General features: G+C 48.0%; 1 protein-coding gene across 1 annotated transcript; it reads right to left on the bottom strand.

The window, feature by feature from the left end:
* Positions 1–333: 333 nt before the first annotated feature.
* On the bottom strand, positions 334–4,324 carry LOC124672573 (LRR receptor-like serine/threonine-protein kinase GSO1). Its single transcript, XM_047208780.1, has 4 exons — positions 3,500–4,324; positions 2,651–3,397; positions 919–2,554; positions 334–811 (listed from the first exon to the last, which is right to left on the bottom strand). Exons 1-4 carry the CDS (start codon positions 4,322–4,324, stop codon positions 456–458), a joined length of 3,564 nt encoding a protein of 1,187 aa, XP_047064736.1. The 3' UTR covers positions 334–455.
* Between the last annotated feature and the right edge of the window lie 14,287 nt (positions 4,325–18,611).

Here is an 18,611-nt window from a genome sequence, read left to right on the forward strand (position 1 = left end):
CCTCTCATATACATGTGAGTACACATTTCTTTTCCTGAATGATATTGGGGAAAGCAAATGATGCTTGTAAGCTTGTATAATCGCCAAGACATAGAATTAGTATCAACTAGGAACCTAATAATTCTTTCAAACTATGGACAGTTCAGAACCGTCTCTTCCATTTTGCAACCTAGTAGTGATTTTAGAGCTTATCAGTACAGAATGTTACTGCCGTATTTCAACCATCACAGACATTCCTTTTGCAAATTTTTATTTAGAAATTTCCAGATGCTTGTACAATCAATATTTAAATGCAGCCAAATTGACAGCTGAACAATCTAATTGAAGCCGATTCTTTACTTGATCACCCTAAAACTTCACAACTTTTGCTATCTCTTCCGTCCAAGGAAAACATGGTAACCCAAATTAGCTGAAACAAGAAACAGATGGTAAAGCACCTAGGACACCTTGCGATCCTAGCGCTTCTGCTCGCCAGCTCGATAGTAATCGAGCGATATGTGGAGCAGCAGATCGGAGATCTGCCGTGCCGTCGGCCTCTCACCTGGCGCCGGCCTGGTGCACCGGAGAGCAACGTCAAGGAGCTCCACCATCGACGACTCCTCGCGAGGCGCCAGCGGCTTCAGCGCAGGGTCGAACACCTGATCCCTGGCCGGCGACGGAGCATCAGCCCGGGACTGCACCCACCGCACCATGTCCATGTCTCCGCCGAAGGTCTTGTCGGTTGGCAGGAGCCCGGTGACGAGCTCCATGAGCACGATGCCAGTGCTGTACACGTCAGTTTTCTCCGTCGCCTTCAAGCTGTAAGCACACTCTGCAAGAACAGCGTGACATGCAAACGAGATGATCAGTGAGCTTTTTCTCCAATGTCTGACTGAAAAATATTTTGGTTTCTGTTGTGTTTCAGGTGCTGGAATTTACCTGGAGCCATGTACCCATATGATCCGGCGAAGAAAGAGGCCGACTCGGTGCAGTCCTTGCCGCCGCCTTGGCGGTTCTCGGCGATGGCCTTGGCGAGGCCGAAGTCACCGAGGTGCGCCTCCATGTCGCCGTCGAGGAGCACGTTGCTGGACTTGATGTCACGGTGCACCACCCGCGGCACGCAGTCGTGATGGAGGTACTCAACACCCTGTACCAACCCCGCCGCAACCTTGAGCCTAGCGTCCCAGCTCAGCACCCGCTTCTTGCCGTCGCCGCTGCCGCCGTGCAGCCAGTCGTACAGGCTCCCGTTCTCCATGTACTCGTAGATGAGCATGCTGCCCCCACGGTCGCCGCCGGCGCCGTGGCAGATGAACCCGAGGAGCTTGACCAGATGCCGGTGCCGGACGCGGCCCAGGATCTTGATCTCCCTCGCGAAGCTCTTGTCGTGCAGCAGCACGTCGCTGTCCATGTGCACGATCCTCTTCACGGCCACCGTCTCGCCGTTGGACAGCTCCGCCCTGTACACCGTCCCCGACCCACCGGAGCCGATGGCGAACTGGTCGCTCAGGTTCGCCGTCGCTTCCATGATGGCCTCCCACCGGAACTCCCGACGCGCCGATCCCTTGATCATGAGCTGCCTGTTGGTGTTGCCAAGGCTCGACGAGAACACCGTGCAGTTCACCTCCCCGGAGCCGCGTCCACGCCGCCGCACCGCCATCAGCACCAGCACGATCACCAGCAGCACAATGGTCAGCGTCACTGCAACGGACACCAGCGCTATCGACGCGGAGTGCAGAGTGGACCGACCACCCCCACCACCGCCGCCGCAACCTCTCAAATGACTGCCGCAAAGGGCGACATTGCCGGAGAACGCGCCCTGCGGCCACCGGGAGAACTCGTCCCCCAGCCTCCCTTCCAGATGATTGCTAGACAGGTCCAGCTCCACCAAACTGCTCATCCCTGCCAGCTGCGACGGCACTGCTCCCACCAGAGCATTGTGAGAAAGGTTCAGGTCTTCCAGCTTGGACAGAGAGCCAAGTGATGCAGGGATTATGCCGACGAGATTGTTGCTGCTCAAATCCAGAAGGCTCTGCAACTCCTGCATCTTGCCGATGTCAGGCGGGATCGGGCCTGACAGGTAATTCTGTGACAGATTCAGTTCGTACAGGTTGCTCAGTCTTGCGACGGTCGCTGGAATCGGGCCGGAGAGCTGGTTCTGCGCGAGATTCAGAACGTTGAGGGAAACCAGCCTGCCGATTTCAGGCGGCACTGTTCCATTGATCTGGTTGCTGTCGAGCGAGAGCTTCAGGAGCTTGGAGCAGTTTGTGAGCTGCACCGGGATTGTACCGCTGAACTCGTTGCCGGAGAGTGTCAGCTCGCCGAGCTGCGGCAGCTCGCCCAGCCAGGCCGGCACGGACCCCGACAGGCGGTTGTGGTTGAGGACGATGTGGCTGAGCTGCGTGCACCGGGACAGCGCGTCTGGAATGCCGCCGGTGAGCGCGTTGTACGACACGTCCAGCAGCGTCAGCGAGGCGACGCGGCCGAGCGACGGCGGGATCGGCCCGGAGAGGGCGTTGCTCCCTACGCGCACGCGCTGGAGCGACGGCGACCGCCCGAGCTGCGCCGGAATGCCTCCCTCGAACGAGTTGTTGGTGGCGTCGAACGACAGCAGGCTCGCGGAGCCGCAGAGCGGCAGGAGGCTGCCGGCGAGCCGGTTGTGCGCGATGTTGACTCTGGTGATGTTCCTGCACTCGAACATGCCGTCCGGGACGGCGCCGGACAGCGAGTTGTTGTACAGCATGAACTGCTGGAGCGATTGGAGCTTCCCGTACGTCGCCGGGATTTCACCGGACAGAGCGTTGTCGGCCAAGTCGAGAACCTGGAGCTGCTGGCAATCGCCGAGCTCCGGCGGCATGGGGCCCGACAGCTCGTTCTGCCGGAGGTGAAGAAAGACAAGCTCGGACAGATTCCCGATGGAGGCCGGTATGGTCCCGTTGAGCTGGTTCCCGAAGAAGTCGATCATCTGCAAGCTCGAGCACTCACCAATGGTCTCCGGAATCTCGCCGGTGAACTGGTTCTCGTACATGTAGAGGACCTCGAGGTTCTTGAGGTTGCCGATGGCGTCGGGGATGCCGCCGGTGAGCTGATTGTGGTACAATGCGAGGTCGGTGAGCTCCGTGAGGTTGAAGAGCTCGGGCGGCAGGTCGCCGGAGAGGGTGTTGTTGTTGAGCAGCAGCCCCGTGAGATTCCCGAGCTCACCGAGAGAGGAAGGAATGGCGCCGGAGAGGCTGTTGTTGGCGAGGTCGAGCTGCGTGAGCGCACGGCACCGCGACAGCCCGGCCGGTATCTCCCCGGTGAAGTTGTTGGTGGAGAGCAGTAGGTGCTGGAGGCTGGAAGACGACTCTGCCTCGTCGCTGCCGCACAGGTCGCCCGGGATGCTGCCTGTGAAGTTGTTGTCGGAGAGCACGAGGAAGTTGAGCTGCGGCAGCCTGCCGAGCTCGGCCGGGAGCGCGCCGGTGAGCGCGTTGCCAGACAGGTCGATGGTGTGCACGCGCGAGAGCGCGGCGAGCGTGCGCGGAACGTGCCCGGAGAGGCGGTTGTTCATGACGTTGAGGTAGAGGAGCTCGCCGAGCGCGCCGAGCTGCGGCGGTATGGGACCCTCCAAGGAATTGTTGCCCAGGTTGAACTTCTGGAGGTAGGCGAGCTTCCCGAGCTCCGGCGGTATGGAGCCGGTGAGCTGGTTCCCGGCGAGCGCGAGCACCTCGAGGCTGGCCATGGCGCCGATGTCCGACGGTATAGGGCCGGAGAGGGAGTTGTCCTGCAGGTTCAGCGCCGTGAGCGCGGCGAGCCTCCCTAGCCCCCTCGGGATGGCGCCGGTGAGGTTGCACGAGGCGAGGCCGAGCAGGGTGAGGTTCCGGAGCTGGCCCAGCGATGCGGGGATGGGGCCCGAGAGGGCGGAGTTGTTGCCGACGCGCAGCACCTGGAGCGCGGCGAGCCTGCCGAGCGACCGCGGGATGGCGCCGTCGAGCTGGTTGGAGTAGAGCATGAGGAGCTGGAGCCTCCCGAGCCGCCCGAGCGCCGGCGGGATGGGCCCCGTGAGGCGGTTGGACGACAGGTCGATCACCTCGAGCGCGTCGAGCCGCGCGAGCGCCGCGGGCACCGGCCCGGCAAGGCCCGCGCCGGACAGGTTGAGGCCGGCCACCCTGAGCCCCGCCGCGTCGCACGCCACGCCGGCCCAGGAACAGAACCCCGACGAGCCGGCGGCGCTGTCCGCGGACCAGCCCTCCAGAACGCCCTGCGGGTCCTCCGCGAACGCGCTCTTCACCTCCAGCAGCACGTCGCCATCATCGCCCGCCGCGGCAGCGGCGCAAGAAACCAGAACTAGCAGCAGCAGCCGCACCGCCATTGCTCCTCCTTTCTTCATCGGTGCTCGTTGTCACTGCGCGTCAGCTTCTAGCAGGTCGGGTGAGCGCAGAAGGAGCTGCCGCCTTCATGACACCGGCGGTGGTGGATATGTGCATGGGCGCATCGGTTCCCGCGCGCCTCTCTCTCTCTCTCTCTCTCTCTCCCTCTCTTGTTGGCTTGGGGAAGTGGAGGGGGGTTAAATGAGGTGGCGGTAATGTGAGTGCATGGCAATGAATGGCGCCGACCGCGTCGACCTCTAGAAGGAGTTGGTGCGCTTGCTCGGCAGCTCGGCGGAATGGGGGAGCTCAGCTGACCTCAATCGCAATCTGCTCAGAATATCAGAGGTGAGAGATAGAGAGAAGGATGAGGGGATTTGGCAGTTGGGACCGGAGTGAGTAGAGTAGAGTAGAGTAGAGTAGGCCGGGGCCAAGGAAAGGAAAGGAGATGGAGATGGAGATGGAGATGGAGTTCGTAGAAAGAGAGTGGTTGGCGTCCCTTTTATGGACGATGATGGGGTTCCGGATCCGCCATGGCTGGGGACTTTGTTGGTACGAAACCCAAGCCTAGCCGTGGTGTGGGGTGGCTGGGTATGATTGATCGCTCCATCGTCTTGCTCTGTTGATCCAGTCCAAGAAAATTTTTCTGGGTGTCGGGGCCTCTATGGGATGGTTAAGGTTGACGTGCGTGCACCAGATGCATGGAACTAGCCAGCCAGCGCCTGCCGACTAGACCATCTACTAGTATGCTATGCACGCATGCAACGGAGATCCTAATTATTGACACACAACGGAGTACGGTATTATAGAACAGTATCAGCATGATACTAGTATATCTCTAATATTAGTATCTACCAATGATACTCCAAATATGAGGCGGTTGGACGAGTGTCAAATTAATCTTGTACACATGATTTAATGCGTATCTACCAATGATACTCCAAATATGAGTACTGTACTATGATTTCTCTTATTATTAATTTTAGTGGCACATCAGCTTTTTGCATGCGTGAAATGCGTGATACTACATTGTGGGTAGTCTGAGGGACTAGCATTTATCTTTTTTTTAGATGGACTAGCATTTATCTTACTCCAAACAATTCGTTTCAACTCAAGCATGTCAATTAAAATATAACATGGTAGGGATTCAATTCAACAAATTGCTCCCAAAAATGGCACAACTGGAGAAGTACGCTATTTAAAAGATTCTATCAAACTAATGTACCCTATTTAAATACCTAATGTACCCTATTTAAATACCGATTTAAAATAGAATGTAGGCCATGTTTACAATTTTCTCCACATGGACCGGGCTGTCCCACATGTCAGGCTCATTTCAACTCAAGGATTTTAATGATTATTTAAAATAGAACAATTACTCCCAAATATGGCACAAAATGAGAGAAAACCTTTCTTAAGGAATTTAAAATTTACCCAATCTAATACCGGATTAACACAACGCACCATGTTTAACTCTTTTTATCTCGACAATTCTAATAAATGCATATAGTACGATTTTAATTCAAATTAATAACTCCCAAGTATTTTGTAATACTCCCTCCGATCCATATATTTGATGCTAAAGTAGATGTATCTACAACTTATATGTGTCTAGATACATCTATATATATATTAGCATCAAGTAATATGAATTGGAGGAAATATTAGTCATCAGCCACATGAGGTGGACATATTCACAAGCATTCCCATCTCTTCCAATGTAGAGAAAAATAACTTAGTTCAACACTAAATTTGGTACATGATACAGAACATTCAAAAGGGTATCACTTGTCACTAGTGCCATCTCGAGAGGTTTTTTTTTTCGAAATGGGGTGAGCCCCGACCTCTGCATCGGTTGATGCACACATCCTTTTATTAAGAAACTGAATATTGAAAGTCCATATCGAGAGGTAGAGTGTGTAATTTATTGTAAAACTTATATATGGTTACATCTCCTTCATATTAGCTGATACACATCATCAGAAAAAATAGCTGATACATGGCTTTCTAATGGCTGCCAGTATTGAGTATGGTAGTTTTTTTTTTGTTGAGAATTTTGAGTATGGTAGATATGTAGTGGTCATATAGCCACAATAAACGTCATATTGGTCAGTATTTTGGCCATATCACTCTTTTGGGGCCAAAACGGAGCCTTATATTCAATATTTTGAACAAGTGTACCTTATTCTGCATAGCCCTAGAGCATCTCCAGTCGCGTCCCCCAAAGAGTCCCCCAAAGGGATTTGGGGGACGCCGGCCAAAAAAACGTCCCAGTCGCATGCCCCAAAGGCCGCTTCGCTCCGGACGTCCCTCAAATATTGTCCGGCGTCCCTAGCCCATCCCCTGTGTATAGAGGCTCCATCGGGGACGCCGGACACGATTTTTACACTTGCTTTTTGTTTGGAGGTCGCGTTTGGGGGACGTGGCTAGGAAAGAGACCTCCTCCAAACGAAAATTTCGTCCGGACGTCCCCCAAACGAAAATTCGGCGCTATTGCCGGACGTCGTTTGGGGGATGCGACTGGAGATGCTCCTAGAAGGCAGGGGGCAGTACTATTTCATTATCTCAAAATCTTAAAATTAGATGCAGGCTCTATGATCAAATGAACAAGGCTATCTTTTCTACGTTATGATCCATATTGGGGATTTTTGGGCCATATGGTGTAGAGCCTACAAATTCTCTTCCTTTATGAAAAAAAATCTTGTGAGTTTTTTGTGTTTGAATTCAACATCTCAATGACATCATTTATTTCTGTTTTGAATCATGTGTTTCAAAGGGCATGTTGATTGCATGTGGAAGGCTTGCAAGTTGCAACAACTTTATAGGTTTAGAAGACACTATCACACTAGTGAACATAGGACCCTAGTGTGATACGTTATATGAGCCATACCATCGCCTTCCTTCCAACATTCTATACAAGTATTCATCAAAACCAAGCGCAACAAGTGCAGATTTGGTTTTTTTGTGATATGTTCACCTTGGTCTTGGAAGAATGTCAAGACCCAAAAGGAGGAGTACAGACAATGGATTTCAAGATCTTTTTTTTGAAGCTTTTCTACTGCAGGGGAATCTCCCGCGGCCCTTTATTGAAGATAAATCCTACTTGCCAGCCCTTGAAAGAAAACCTCTTGTGCTCAAAAATCTAGTTATTCCTTTACTTCCAAATATTCCACTAAGCTAGAATTGCCACTTCAGTAAAACATGGTCCCTTGAAAGTTTTCTTAGCGAAAGCCAGACTCTCCTCTATGGAATAATCTCTCCACTGAATCTGAAGAGAATTCCAAATCCTGGAACTAAATTGGCATGCAAAGAACAAGTGCTTCCGATCCTCAAGAACATGTTGATGACATAGCACACAGTCATTATTATCTGTGACCCTCCAATGCCTCTGAATAAGCATATCTTTAGTGTTAATCATGTCATGGAGAATCAACCATGCAAAAAAACTTGTGCTTGGACATACATACTTCCAGATCATTTTGGATGGCAAATGATCATGCATCTGGATAGTTTTTTTTTGTAGAAAGAGCTAGAAGAATATATTCCTTTATTAAATTTCCTAGACCAAATATCATTTCCCTCCTGACTGGACAGAGTGATCAAGATATCATGTAGCTGATTGTACTCATCATAAGCTTTCACAGACAAGGGTAAATGAAAAGCATCATGAGCAGCTGGTAAACTCAAAAACTACTTAACAGAGATTAGTCTATCTTTAGCAAAGGAGTAACCTTGGAAATTTTACAGATAAAATATCATCGTGCCACTTGTCGTCCTATAATAAAACAGAGAAGCCAGAGACAAGCTTGCATAATTTCATTCCTCTCCACAAATCCACTAAACCAATCACGCCTCTCCACCAAAAGGACTCAGATAACGCACATCATGAGGTATAGTGTCATAATAATAAGCTTCCTTGATCAACTTTACCCATGACACATCAGCATTATTATAGAACTTATCCAAGTGCTTGAGGAGCAAGGCCTTATTTTGAATCTATAAATTAATAATACCCAGCCCACCATTGTCATTTGGTTTAAAATCCATATCCCAAGCAGCCAAAGAATTCACTCTCTCCTTGTAATTGTTGTTCCTCCACAAACATCTTCTTCTAACTTTGTCAATTATCTCAATCACTCCCAAAGGAATTACTGAAGTGCACATGAAGTAAGTAGGGAGAGATGACAAAAAAGCTAACTGGAATCAAACTGTCCACGTAAGATAAAAAATACACAGTAGCTGAAGGCCTTCTTTCAATTCTATCAAAAATTGGAGAAAAATCCCTAACACATGGCTTGATGGTTCCCATGGCTAAACCAAGGTATGTTAAAGGCATAGAACCCAATTGGCACTCAAAACCCATATCCATGTGCTCAACCTCTTGTTGAGAAAGATTAATGGGAATCAAAGATGACTTATGATAATAGACTTTTAATCCACTGTACCCAGCATATTTATTCAACAACTCTTTGAATAACAATAACTGATCATCTTCTGCTCACAATGATGGTATCGTATGCATACTAGACTATTGGAAAATCGACATCAAGGGGAATTGGTAGTCTAAAAAGCCCTTCACTTAATTCCAAATAGACAATGCTCTGCAAGAGATCTCCACCAAGCACATATAAGAGAGGGGATAAAGGATCACCCTGTCTAACTCCCCTTTTGCACGCAAAAATATTTTCAGGAACCCCATTAACAAGCACAGAGGAAGAACCTGAGGATAAAACCTCCTTAATCATTCTTATGACAGGTTTGGGAAAACCCTTACACCTCAATATTTCCCAAATTGTATGGTGCTCAATATTATCAAAAGCATTCCCAAAGTCAATCTTAATGATCACACATTTTCTTTTGGACTTCTGACATTGATGTAGATATAATCAAAAGTCCAAGTCAGGCAGTCATGTATAGTTCTAGACTTGATAAAACCATAATGATTAGCATGGATACACCTAGTGATCTCATTTTGGAATCTATTAGCCATCAGTCTTGATACAAGTATTTGTAAGGGATATTGGCCTGCAATCATTAACAGTCTCAGGGCATTGCTTCTTAGGCACCAAAGTAATAAAGGAACCATTAATGCTTTGTAACGAAATATCTCCCCATGGAATTCTTTACAAAGTTGAATAAAATCATAATGATATGCAAACAATGCTTGAGAAACATGACATTACAACCTTCAGGGTCTGGTGTTTTATCCAATTTAATATGCTTGACAACTCCCTCAATTTCCTCTAGTGTATATTGTACTGCCAAGGACTGCATATTTTCAATTGGCTGGATAAACCCATGAATATTAAGAGATTCAGAGGGTGGAAATGAAACACCCATACTCTATTTGAAACATTGAAGAAAAGCATCTGCTTTCTGTTGATGATCCTCTAACACAACACCAACTGCATATTGAATCCCATCAATAGTATTATGCTTATAACGCTCAGAGGCTCTAGCATGAAAGTATTTGGTATTTTCTCCATTTAGTTGAACCCATCTGATAGTGCATCATTGTTTCCAATAATCAGATTGAATACCCATCAACTTTTTCATGTGACTCTTTACAATAATTCGAAAGTTGAATTCTAGAACACTTAGTACTCTGCTATCCTCCATTTGATCAAAAAATAGAATAACTATATTACAATGTTCAATCAGGGTTTTGATACGAGATAACCTTTGCCCCACTTTTTCAATTCATATCTCAAATATTTTAATTTGGCTGAAATTTTGGCTGCAGGGGATTTAGCAAGAACATGCTCCTTCCAAACTTTCTCCACAAAAAGGAAAAAACCAGGCTGTTTTAACCAAAAAATTCTCAAATCTAAAGATTTTAGACTTGGGGATCCGAGTTGCAATATTGACGACACAAGGAGTATGATATGCCAGTGGGAAAAATAAAGTACTTGGAAAGGATAAAGTCCATTGACATGAAGTAAAGAACCAATCCAGCTGCTCAAGAAGAGGTTGCTTTTGCATATTAAACCAAGTGAATGTTCTTCCTTTCAAGGGCTACTCCAACAAACCCAAGTGACTGCTAATATCATTAAATAAGAAAATGTCATTCATGTCACCTCCTCGTTTATTCCTATTATCTTGAGATCTAATGAAATTAAAATCCCCCAGCAGTAACCAATTTTTAGTCAAGGGAATATTAGAGTTATACAACTAGGTGACAAAATTATCTCTTTCAAATCCCTTACAAGGGCCATTAACGCACACCATGGTCCAGCACTGTGCAGTACGGGCCAAAGAGAAAGCAATTCTGATAGCAGATCGATGAATCTCCAAAACTTTACCAGAAAACACTGAACTATTCCATAGAACAATAATTCCTCCAGATGCACCCACAGACGGTGAAATGCAAATTGATAAAAATGTTTTGGACAAAAACTTCAGATAAATAATGATCAAATGATTCACAATTAGTTTCTTGAAAGCAAATGATAGCTGCTCCACTTTCCTCAATCTTATTATAAACTGTAGTGTGTTTGTCCTTACCATTTAAACATTTAATTTTCTAGTCAAGAACCAACCAATCAAGAAACTTATGTGGTGTATTATCCATGGAAACATGAGAGTGGCATTAGACATTTCTCAACATATATAATTGAACAACATCACAGGACATATACAATTATAAAAGATTCGAGCATAAACACCCAAGACATGGCATAACTGAGTAACACATTGCAGATAGTTCAAAATACTATGAGCAAGATCCCCATAATTCCACATGTCCAAAAGATGGCCCAGAATAAAACCACAGGAAAACAACCTTAAGGGAAATATAAAAAAACCCAACACAAAACCATAAACCCTGACCTTCCTATTCATTGAAACTTGTTGAAGAAGAATCATCTCCTGGAGTAGCCATAAGCTTCTCCAATGCCAGCTCAGACTCTGGTATCTCCAAGAACTTCGAAGCCTGCTGCAACACCTTAACTGGAGTATCAGGTGCTACCTCCACTTTTTTCCCTTTGGCTTAATTGATCTTGGCTTCTTCCTTGGTTTTGGCTTGTCCATCATAGGTAGCAGCTTATAACCACCCTTCTTTGTGCAGCTCCTTGTGTTTCTTCTGGCAGACACATCAACCAAACTCCCTACCTTCTGTTTCTCCTTCCTTGCTCTCTTCTTCTTAGGTGTTTCAAGCACAATTTCATCAACTTCCTCTGGTCACGTACTGATGGATACATCACAGACTAACAATGGCATTGCTCCAAAAAATTGAGAGGTCTATCAATCCTTGAGAAAAAACAGACTATACATCTTCCTGTTGAGAAAATCATCCCAGAGAACAATTGGATCAGGCGTGATCACCCTAAAGAGTTGTACATTCTGAACAACAGCCTTGAAATTTGTTGTTGCCCCAGAGGGAGAATGGCAAGCTCATTCACTGAATGTTCCACTTGAGGCATGCCATTCACTTGTTGCTGAGGCCCTTGTCCTTGGACAAATTTAACAGAAGAAGTACTTGCATCAGAGAACTGGAAATAAAGTTGATTGATCCTGTGGTGGCATCTCAATAAAATTAGCAGGAGGATCTTGTGGGATCATCTGAAAGAACATATTTACACCATTATGGTTTTGTGTGTTTGATGGCAACATGTGTGATAATCTAATGTGGTTTAGTGTGCAAATGTAATCTATATTGTTTTCATATTGTGAAGAAATAAAAGGGAAGATTAATTTGTTGAAAAGGAAGAAGAAAGGAAGAAACAAAAAAGTCTAGGCTAGAAATTCCAGGCGAATTTAAGGCCCCCCAAAATTGGCTAAGGACTTACGGGTCCGGAGCCATTGGACCCTCCCCCCCCCCCCAAAAAAATTCCGGGGAGGGGGGGGGGAGATATTCCAGCCACAACTTACACCAGAATTTCTGCCCCCAGTTCCTCTCCAATGGCTCGATTTCGAGGGGGTACAAATACCCCCTTCTTCCCCAAGCTGAGGTTGCTCGACCAGTTAATATTCTTCACCTCATGCCAAGCCACCAAAATCACTTGATCTCCTCCTCCAACCATCCAAAGCTCCTGATATTTGGAGAATCGAAGGAGAAGATCCCGATCTACATCTTCACCGTAGCGATTTACATTTCCACATTCATTAGCTTGAGGTCCCCTTTGATAGTGTTCCTTTTGTAAACCCTAGTTGATGTTGCTTTATTTGATCTTGTTGGTGTGTTGTCACAACTATTGGGAGCCTCTAGTTCAGTTGTGGATGTGTTCCCCAAGAACCTTGTAAAGGCCCGGTTTCCACTTCGATGAAATCCCTTAGTGGTAAAGTGAGCTAGGCCTTTGTGGCGTTGCTCACCGGAGAATAGGGTGAGGCCTTTGTGGTGTTGGTTAGTCCTTTGTGGCGACCACACCCCTCAAACGTAGTCGTACTTCCTCTCAAAAGGAAGGAACTACGGGAATCATCCCTTGTGCCTCTGTGTTCTCCACTCTCGGTTAGCTCTATCCTTTATTGCATTATTATATCTTGCCTAGTGATATCTTGCTTAGTTGTATATGTTGTCATCTAGGGAAATTCACATAGTTGCATATCTAGAGAATTTACCTTTGTGTCAAGCCTTAGTTGAAAAAGAACTAAAAGTTGGGTAGCACCTATTCACCCCCCCTCTAGGTGCGGCATACGACCCTTTCAGCATCCAATCCCCCATGACATGCATTATCATCTAACCCTTCATTGTTCCAATTGCCCCAACCTGGAAGATTGTAGCAACATTATCAGGTATCCAGTCATCATCATCAACATCATGATGAGCGAGACCTCCAGGGCTTCTACGTGGACGGTGTGGATTTCCATTAATTGTGTGGCTCTGGTTATTCATCTCCAGGAAGAGCATCAACATGATCAATCAACATAATAAAAACAGGAACAATCCATGAAACTACAATGCCACCAAAACATTGAGGTGCACGAATAACAATGGATCTGGGAATATCACGAGCACCACCATAAGCATATCTAATCATAGTTTTAGTCGGAGAGGGATCCTCCCTGAACCAACCCCTCATCTTGCAAAATTTTCCAACTGACTCACGCAAGAACTCTTCATTGCGATAATCCATAGGCATATTAAGCATGATAAGCCAGCCAATAGTAGTATAAGTAGTTGCACGGAAATTGTGGCCTTCATCATGCTTAAGAAATCTTAGGGTTCTACCTTGACCAAAGGGAATCTGAGGGGTATCAACTAGTAGGTCCCTTATGACAGAATGAACCATGCAAAACAAACCCAGCCCTATTGTAGATTCAACAAAACTGATTACCTGAAACTCCAGGTCTTCAACAATGTGTGGTGCAACTTGTTTGAGCACTTGATCAATCTCATCTCCCACCGGCCGAGGAAGCACTTCAGCAATCAACCAAGATTCATGGTGGTGGGGAGGGGTTACGGACGCAGTCATATACATCCTAACATGCCTCTCATCTGGACCTCATGGTTCCAACACTTGCATACCTGTTGGAGCAAACCTCATCGGATCAACTGCAAAGTTTGCCATTCAAGCCGATGGCGGAGATGGAGGCGATGATGGTGGAGGTGTAGAGGATAGCGAGGGAGGAGAAGGCGGCGAGGAGGGAAGGGTTTCTGCAAGAACATGGGTGACGATTGGAATAACTGGCGGTTCAGCAGAGGAAGCAGGCAAGGTGTCACATTGATTTGATCTTTTGACAACCCAACGAAAAGACCCATTTTCCCCTGGGCACTCTTTACGAACATGTCCAAGACGGTAACAACCCAAACACCTGAATTGATTAGTGCAATTTAATGTGCCATGTTTAAAGCTTAAGCATCTTGAGCAGCTCCAGACCCGATACATCATAAAATCAATCATACGCTCGAAATCATCCTTAGGCCCATCAGAGGAAACCGGAGGCCCAAATATATTACCAGTCACAGTTGAATTAGATGCGATATTTGACAAGGGATTCAATGGAACCCGCCAGTGGCACCCCATTTTCACTACTTTGATCAGTTAAATTTTCAAAAGAGCCAAAAGGAATAGAAATTCCATCCAAATTATTCATGACATGATGAGGAAGAATGACTCGTTTGATTGGAACAGAATGCTTCCGAGGAACAAATAAATGATTAATTACATGTACTGTCCTCTTAGCCACAACACATGGCTGTCCATGCTTCCTCTTCGGCCCATCATACTTCCATTGATCCTTGCATTCCTTCTGCCACTCACAGAATTCACATTGCCAATTCGGGCCTCCATATCCCCAAAGATGAAAATAACACTTGAATTGGAAGCACCCATAAGATCTTAATTTAAGAATATGAAAACCAATAGCCTTGGAAGCCACAGTGAAGGGAAAAACCCTATCACATATCAACGATACCTTAATATCACCAGAATGAGCACCAATTGCCGCTTCAAGGGCCAGAGAAACAATATCCTCATCCATACGAAAAGAAGCCCGCCCAAAAGAAACAACCATCGTAACATGTGCAGATCAAATGAAAGTATGAACCGATGATTGAAACAAGGACCGAAACTCCTTAGAAAAAAGGCATTTGAAAAATCCAGATCCGGAATGTGTGAAACATGCAGCTCCATTGACGATGGATCAATAGGGTTTTTATCCACAATGCGATCATGATCAGAAGATAACTTCACCTCCACCAAGGAATGACTAATCAAGAGCTTTTGATCTCTTAAAATCAACCTATCATAAACCTTGACACGATGGCATGCAAACCAGATCTCAGATCTAGCTCAGATACATTCAAAAGGAGAGAACTGAGCATCAACAATGAACCCATCATAAGCAAGAAGCTGAATCTTGCATTCCTTGGGTGTAACCACCAGAAACCCCGAGTAGATGTGATTTTGCTGCTTGAGGAGAACTGTAGTATATCGAGTCATCCACCGCTAGCATGATGGGCTCGATATGTGTTATCACCAGATTTTGGCTAAATCAGGAGGTGGGCCGCGAACAAGATGGGCTTGGAAGATTACACATGGAAGATCTGTGAAGCGGCCTTGCTCGGTGAAGTCGGGCCAGATTGCCCATGTATCTTTAATTATAGTAGATTGTATCTAGATTAAAAGTTAGAGTTTATCTCGTGCACGGTTTAGTGCACGCCCACATTAGAAAGTCCGCTGGACTATAAATATGTACCTAGGGTTTATGGAATAAACAACAACCAACGTTCAACCACAAACAAATCTCGGCGCATCGCCAACTCCTTCGTCTCGAGGGTTTCTACCGGTAAGCGTCATGCTGCCTAGATCGCATCTTGCGATCTAGGCAGCACAAGCCTGCCTACGTTGTTCATGCGTTGCTCGTATCGAAGCCTTTTTGATGGCGAGCAACGTAGTTATCTTAGACATGTTAGGGTTAGCATTGTTCTTCATATTACATGCTTTCGTAGTGCAACCCTTGCATGTCTAGCCGCCCTTACACCTATCTTAGGTGTAGGGGCGGCACCCCGCTTGATCATAGTTTAGTAGATCTGATCCGTTACGATTGCTCCTTGTTCTACAAGGATCAGTTTAATATCTGCAATAGTTAGGCCTTACAAGGGGTCGGAGGATCCAGCGGCGTGTAGGGTGGCGTTTGCTAGTCCTAGAACGGATGTTCCGGGGATCAACCTCGTGTTGGTTTTTAGGCCCTGTCTAGGATCGGCTTACGATCACCGTGCGCGAGCGCGAGGCCCAATCCTGAGTAGGATGATCCGATTATGCGGTGAAAACCCTAAATCGTCGTAGATCTCATTAGCTTTACCTTGATCAAGCAGGACCACCATATATTCGGACACCTCGTCCGAATCATGGGTGGATCGGCTCTTTGAGCCGATTCACGGGATAACTCGAGAGCCGATCGAGGCTCGTATTTAACGTTTACGTGTGGGTCCTGCAGGAAACTAAGCGAGGCATCATCCACACCTTCCTGACCAGGTATAGGTCAGGGGGCACGCCCTTGTGATAAACATCGGTGCGTGCGACCGGGAGGCTTTGCGGGCCGTCGCTCAGAGGGACTGGGGCCAGCCGCAGCCCTAGTTGTTCCCGGCTCTACGGTGTTGCCCGTCTCTGCCCGCCAGTGGGTTTCTGACGTCAACACATTCTGGCACGCCCGGTGGGACCACCTTCAATATCCACCACATCGCCATCTACATCCGAGATGGCGGAAGGCACTCCGGTCAAGTACGAGGACCTGCCTGAAGACCTCAAGAAGAAGCATGACGAAATCAAGGCGGTCCTCGAAGCCGAACTCATCGGCTCCTTCCACCGAACCCGCTCCCATGGCGTCAGGTGGAAGGGTTTCACACCTGAAGGCGCACCCGATGGAGTGGACCTGTCCGCCCCGTCAGAAGAACGCACCAGGTCGCTGAAGTACGAGGGTCTGCCCGAGGAGCTCAAAAGGAAACCTGACGAGATCAAGGCAACCCTCGAAGCCGAACTCATCAGCTCCTCTGAGAAGACCTGGCCGCACGATATCAAGCTCGATAGAGGCTCAAGTCCGTCGCCCGGCGTCAACATGGTGGATCTCAGCCACTCCATAGGCCAGCCAAAGTCCTCCTTTGGTGTCAACATGGCAGGGCTTGCAAGCCGCCACGGCAAAGACGAAGCAGCCACTCCCGTGGCAACGATGAAGAGGAGGCCGATCCACGCGACCGGCCCCAAGATGATGACAGGCGGTACCTGACAGGGGAGGGAATAAGACGCGTGCGGTATCAGCGTCCACTCTCCGAGCACCTCCTCCACAAATATGAGCAGCAGCACGACCGACGTCGGTGCTACAACGTAGATGATGAAAGGAATTTTCGGTCTGATGCAGAGGTCAGGAGATACCGTCAACATGATAGAAGCGACGACGGATACAGTCGTCGCGCTGAAGGAAGGTCAAGGGGGCAGGACGACATGGACAAGCACTGGGACTGTCCGTTCTTCAAACATTGCTGGGACTCAGGAATGAGCCGATTGCCAACAATCGAGAACTGCCCAGAATGCAAGCAAAGGAAGAAGGATGCCGCTAACGTGTCCGTGTTCAAGCGTCTAGGGCCTCTCCCGCCTCGAAGCAGGCACGCTGAGTCCGCTCGGGTGGAAGACCTCGAGGAACGAGAGGACGATGATGAAGAAGATAAATATCATCGGCCCAGGTGGTGCCCTGATGGGCTCAGCCGTTCCCAAAAGCGAAGGGTTCAGCGTCTGCGTGGGTTGGAAGAAGCTGAAAGAGTGTACCTGCACACGCTAAGGAAGGCACGGCCTGATCCGGCCGCCGGAGTCGGCGAACCCTGGACGAAGAAGGTCGGCCACAAAGAAAAGAGTGGCGTCCCAAGCAGAGGAAAGCCGATGATGATACATCGGCTGGCACAAACATGGTCTTCATTCTTCCATTGGAGTTTAGCGCTCCAAGATTATATGAAGCACCTGTGGCGCAATTAGACTGCGGCCCACGGCCGGTCATCTTTGAGAAGCCAAAGGAAAGGAGTTACAGGCATCTGAAGGCCCTGTACGTGCGAGGTTACATCAATGGGCAGCCTGTCAACAAGATGTTGGTGGACACCGGAGCGGCGATCAACATTATGCCATACTCCATGCTACGTCGGTTGGGACGCTCCAGCTCGGATCTGATCAAGACCAACGTAACGCTGAGCGATTTCAACGGCCAAGCATCTGACGCGCAAGGTGTTCCGAATGTGGATCCGACCGTAGGAAGAAAAACTGTCCCTACGACGTTCTTTATCGTCGACAGGCAAGAGTACCTACGCTGTCCTACTAGGGAGAGATTGGATCCACGCCAAGCTGTTGCATTCCATCCACGATGCACCAATGCACGATACGGTGGGATGGAGATGAAGTGGAAGTCGTCCGTGCGGATGATTCAGTCGAGGTTTCAACAGCTGGCATGGACATTTGGGAGACATCAGGCCAAGAGCCGCTCTCAGGTATCAATTTGGACGACTGTGAGCGCATCGACGTGACAAAGAACGGGGTTAGGCTGGTCTTATCCACCGGCCTGACCGTGTAACACAAGCAAATGTCGATGGACAAACGTGGCGAGACCGATCCTTGTGATCGGCCCCAAAAAGATGTGCGGAGGGACATCACAAAACCTTCACCGAGAAAGCAATGGGAGGCCGATTCCAGCAATCGGCCAAAATTATCCTCACCATCCGTCCTGCCTGGGTTCAACACATGATCCAACAGAGCCGATACCATCAATTCTCTTGACGGAATCGGCTCGGGGGGCACATGGAAGGATAAAACACGAGGAAAAGCAGTCTCATCCTTTGACGATGGATATTGGAGTATGGGGGCCGATACACAAATC

The sequence above is a fragment of the Lolium rigidum genome, chromosome 7 (assembly GCF_022539505.1).
Source record: "Lolium rigidum isolate FL_2022 chromosome 7, APGP_CSIRO_Lrig_0.1, whole genome shotgun sequence".
In the NCBI taxonomy this organism is placed as follows: domain Eukaryota; kingdom Viridiplantae; phylum Streptophyta; class Magnoliopsida; order Poales; family Poaceae; genus Lolium; species Lolium rigidum.

Coding starts and splice junctions, on each gene's coding strand:
- LOC124672573 (XM_047208780.1), bottom strand. CDS start 4,324: ATGGCGGTGCGGCTGCTGCTGCTAGTTCTGGTTTCTTGCGCCGCTGCC. Junction 2,555..2,650: donor AGTGCAGGAACATCACCAGA/GTCAACATCGCG, acceptor AACTCGTTCGAG/GGAGGCATTCCGGCGCAGCT. Junction 812..918: donor ATATGGGTACATGGCTCCAG/GTAAATTCCAGC, acceptor CTGTTCTTGCAG/AGTGTGCTTACAGCTTGAAG.